Source organism: Microtus ochrogaster, chromosome 7 (genome assembly GCF_000317375.1).
Source record: "Microtus ochrogaster isolate Prairie Vole_2 chromosome 7, MicOch1.0, whole genome shotgun sequence".
NCBI classification, from domain to species: Eukaryota; Metazoa; Chordata; class Mammalia; order Rodentia; family Cricetidae; genus Microtus; species Microtus ochrogaster.
This window is the reverse complement of record NC_022014.1, coordinates 82,357,274-82,361,981: the sequence shown is the minus strand read 5'-3', so window position 1 is coordinate 82,361,981 and position 4,708 is coordinate 82,357,274. Positions and strand designations below refer to the sequence as shown.

At 55.6% G+C, this 4,708-nt stretch overlaps 1 protein-coding gene across 3 annotated transcripts in view; it reads right to left on the bottom strand.

The window, feature by feature from the left end:
- Positions 1–4,708, bottom strand: part of Ccdc40 (coiled-coil domain containing 40) — a 47,364-nt gene that overhangs the window by 22,363 nt on the left and 20,293 nt on the right. For all 3 annotated transcript variants that reach the window (XM_026780451.1, XM_013347649.2, XM_026780452.1), the window contains 3 exons: positions 4,393–4,550; positions 4,154–4,276; positions 410–531 (listed from right to left, as the gene is read on the bottom strand). In XM_026780451.1, the coding sequence (XP_026636252.1) occupies positions 410–531; positions 4,154–4,276; positions 4,393–4,550 (403 nt within the window). The remainder of the gene's footprint in view (positions 1–409; positions 532–4,153; positions 4,277–4,392; positions 4,551–4,708) is intronic.

Genomic DNA, 4,708 nt, shown 5'->3' with positions numbered 1-4,708 from the left:
GCCCATAAGCCGCGAGCCACCTTGGGAACCAAATCCCCATCGCTTGGGTGGTTCTGGTCGTCAAGGCAGCAAGCGTCTCCGGCCCAAGCACCACTTCGTTTCTCTTCCCTTTGGAGGGGATTAACACAGTTTTGACTGAACACGGCCCCAGGGCAGGACCATCCAGAGAGGCTGGGAATGGGCTGGGGTTTCCTGCTCAGAGGAAACTGTTGATCAAAGGGACACCTTTGTCTCCCAGAGATAAACCTCTGACGTCCTGCCTGGAAGCCTGACCTGAAGGCTTGGCACTGAAGGGTGGGGGCTGGCGGCAGGGCCCTGGTGCAACTGTGTGGCGTCATTCTGCTGGTTCCCCTCATGCCCAGCACACCCGCCCGCGGTCCCCCTGGGCAGCCCATCACGGGAGTGGCACCTGAGCGCATCCAGCACGGTCCTGTACGCCTCGTTACGGTGCTTCATGCCCACCAGGCTGGTGGTCCACTGCTGGAGGATACGCTTCTTCTCCACCACAATGGTGTCAATCTCAGTGGTGGCCTGCAGAGAGGGTGGGATGCAGACACGGTGGACAATGGCAGCGGCCACCTTCTGCCACCTGCCTCCCATCCTTAACTTTTTCATGTGTTTGTTTTGAGGCAGGGTTGTTTCCCTATGTAGACCAGGCTGGCCTAGAACTCAGAGGTCCACCGGTCTCTGCTAAGATTAAAGGTATTCACTGCCCATGCCTGGAAACTTAATTTTTCTCTATCACAAATCAGCAGAAGAGCAGCAGGAAATGGAGCATGGCTTTGACGAGGCCTGGCTCCTCTGTGGAAACTCCAGGCTGTTTTTAGGGGTTCTGTACTGGGGGTTGAGGAAGAAGACTCTGTCAGATATGACAGAATGCCCACTCTACACCAATGCCAAGGCAGAACCTAGTGGATGTCATGGACGGGACTGAGGTCACCTAGGCAGGGAGATCACAGGGCCCACACCCCTGCCCCTGATCAGTTCTTGTCCAGGGAGGAGGTATTTGAGTTGAGAATGACCAGGGTCTCCAGGAGGGCATCTGGCTCGGAGAAGTGGGTCTCCCTGTGCTGGGGGCCAGAATGCAGAACTAGACTGGGGGGCAGGTGGAGAAAAAGTCCAGAGAGGACATGGAGGGTTCATTTCCGAGGAGGCCGGAGGTCAGCCTGAGGGGCCCTTCCTCAGGAGCCACCCACTGCCTTTCTGAGGCAGTATGTCTCACGGCTCGGAGCGCTCTCATTGAGCTAGCTGATCAGAAACCCCAGGGATCTTCATATTTCTGTCTCCCCGGCGCTGAGATTGCAGCGTGCCCCTCCACAGCCAGACTTTTATTGCCTCAGCTGTCTCTCCTGGCCACAGTCTGGCACTTTCACACACACGCACGCACGCACGCACACGCTATGCACACACACACACACGCTATTCACATGCCTGGGCATTACCTTAGGATAAAGGTCAAATAGTGGATGGATTAAGGGGTCTGCACTGAGACGCTGACAGTCACAAGGCGGGCCAGGCATCCTCCTGGGTCCTCCTTGGCAGTAACACGCCTATGACCACCTCCCAGTTTTTCACTGGTCCATCTGAGCCATGGCTATGTGTGTGTGCCTGTGGGCCCGCCAATGTCTGAATGCTGGGAAGGAGAATGGGCTGAGGACAGAGGCAAGGGGGGAAGGAAGGAACCCCAATGGGCGTTCATCAGGAGTCCACTGTCATCTTCAGCTACAGAGCAAGTTTGATGCCAAACGAGACACATGAGACCCTGTCTTAAAGCAAAAGCAAAACCCATAAAGGGAAGGGTCAGGAGGAGGGCCAGCACCGGTCATGGAGTAACCATGGCCACGGACATGGAAAGGGAGAGACAGCAGAAGGGACGCCTTGCCATTTTAGGGCAAAGCCGTAGGGACTCTCTGGCCTATGACCTTTGTCACACGCCTGCAGCACTCTGGATGAGCTGGTCTCTCCCAAACTCTCCTTGTCCCCGCTGGGGGCTCTAAGAGGTGACTGGGACTCTACCCTCTGGTGTGAGCTGTGAGCCAGTGGAGGGCTTTAGTCTACAGAGTCCCTCTTGTCCAAGTCACACTCCCCAGTCTCACCTCGGGCTTGTCCTTGTGCTGGACCGTGAGCCAAGGGCAGCTCTGCTCTCCATAAGGCAGTGCTGGCCCAGTTCCCGGCTGTAAGTGCCCCTCACCCTCCTTCCTGCTCTTGGAGGCTGTGCTTGGGCGCATTCTTAATTTTGAGGTAGGGTCTCAGGTACTCGGGTTTCTACATGGCTAAGGGGGATCTCCAACCTCTGATCGCCCCGCCTCTGTCTCCCTGTGTTGGAAATACGTGTGCCACCAGGCAGGGCTCATGCAGTGCCCGGGATCAACCCCATGCCTGCCAACTGAGTTACGTGCCAGCCTGAGGACTCTGCTTGGTGCCAAGTGTAAAAAGACCTCTTCAGCCCTACACTAGGTACATGGTTTCCCTGTTTCTCCTGGTAACTCTTCCTCAGCACCCACCCATTTGGAGTCTTTGCTTGTTTGTTTGTCGAGACAGGGTTTCTCTGTAGCTCTGGCTGTCCAGGGACTCGCTCTATAGACCAGGATGGTCTCGAATCCATAGATCCACCTGCCTCTGCCTCTCAAGTGCCAGAATTAAAAGTGTGCACCACCATCACCTGGCTTTATTCTTCTTATTAATTTTATGTGTGTGGGTGTTTTACCTGCATGTATGTCTCTGCATGACCCGTATGCCTGGTGCCAAAAGAAGGCAGAAGAGGTCACTGGTTTCCCTGGGACTAGAATTAACAGATGGTGTGGGCCACCGTGTGGGGCCTGGGAATTGAACCCGGTTCTTCTGGAAGATCGGCCAGCATTCCTAACCACTGAGCCATCTCTCCAGGGTGTCCCTTCTTTAAATATCAGATTCCATCTGGAATTTATTTTATGGGGGCAAGATTTCTCCGAGTGGTTAACCGAGGTCCGTATACCACTGAACACACAGTTCAGACCAAGTGGTTAACCGAGGGTCCCACAAAACTGAACACACGGTTCAGGCCATGTGGTTAACTGAGGGTCCCACAAAACTGAATGCACGGTTCAGACTGAGTGGTTAACCAAGGGTCCGTGCATCACTGAACACACGGTTCAGACCGAGTGGTTAACGGAGGTCCCAGCACCACTGAATGCACGGTTCAGACCGAGTGGTTAACCGAGGGTCCCACACCACGGAACGCATGGTTCAGACTGAGTGGTTAACTGAGGGCCCAGCACCACTGAATGCACGGTTCAGACCGAGTGGTTAACCAAGGGTCCGTGCATCACTGAACACACGGTTCAGACCGAGTGGTTAACGGAGGTCCCAGCACCACTGAATGCATGGTTCAGACCGAGTGGTTAACCAAGGGTCCGTGCATCACTGAACGCATGGTTCAGACCTCAGCTAATGAATGATCTGCTCATTTTCTGTGTCCCTGGTAGCGCCCTCGGCTTGCCCGCCTGTTCCTGGGTACAACAGCACCTTGCAGCAGGGCACCCATAGCTTTGTGGCATATGGTGACCTCTCTCCTGGTTTGCCAGGAACTTTCTACATCCTGAGAAGCCTTTGGTTCTGGTCAAACCAGACAGCTGTACACTTCCCTCCCAGAACAAGTCTTGGAGGCTCCCCGATTTATTACTCAGATAAACACAAGAATCACTTTGAGGATTTAAAAATGGCAGGTTCTGCTCAGACCTTTGGATCGGAACTCATGAACTCATGTGCCTGACAATTAGGCTCACAGGCTGGAGAGGGTAGGCGGAATCCCGAAGTGAATCCTCTCTTTCCTGTCCTCATTACAGCCTGCCTTCCCGCCTGGGCCATCCCTGCGCTGTGGACTCTCAGGTGGGGGGGGGTCCTCTCTACCCCTGGTCACGAGCCCCAGGGTGTGGCTCGGTCACTGTGACTCTCCCATTTTCCCTTCTGTGCAGAGCAGGGAGAAGGCACAGCCGGGGGACAATGCTGCCCATGCCAATGACCAGCCGGCTTTGACGTGCACGCCCCTGAGTAACTGCGGTACTGTTGGTGGCGGCAGCTTACAAATGCGCTGGTACTGTTGGGTTGACTCTCCCAGGCCAGGGGTGGGCGACAAGGGGGCTTCTGCTCCCACTGGCTTCGGGGGTGCTCTTACCTCACTCACTGCTTTTCTGAGAATTCGGGTGTCCTCAGCCTGGGACAAGTACTGAGCCTCAAACAGGGAGATGTTTTCTTCCAGCTGGTGCGCCCTCTCTGTGAGCTGGTCCACGAACAGATCCTGGCAGAGAGAGGGGCTGTATGGAGCCGTCCACAGCTGAGGGCAGCCCTCCACCGGCGTGGTCAGGCCGAGCGTCCCTTGGAACAGTAGAGGTTTCGCACGGCCTACAGGGTTACCTGCTTTTTCTTCTCTATCTCGGCACGCATCTTCTCTGTCTCGGTCTTCTTCACCACCTGCTTCATTACACGGATGTCATCGCGGACGTCCTGGTCTATGTTCTGCATGTAGAAGAGGTGCAGAGCCAGGCTCTCCATCTCGGTCTGCAGGGCTGCCACTGTGGGGAAGGAGGCTGTCCAGCACTGCCCACGCGCTGGCTTAGGGTTTGGGGCCCTTGGGACAGCCCTCAACCCTGCACCTTCCTCTGTGGAGGGATTGGAGATTCTTGTGACCCTGGCTGCCCAAAACTCACAGGGATCCACCTGCCTCCACTTC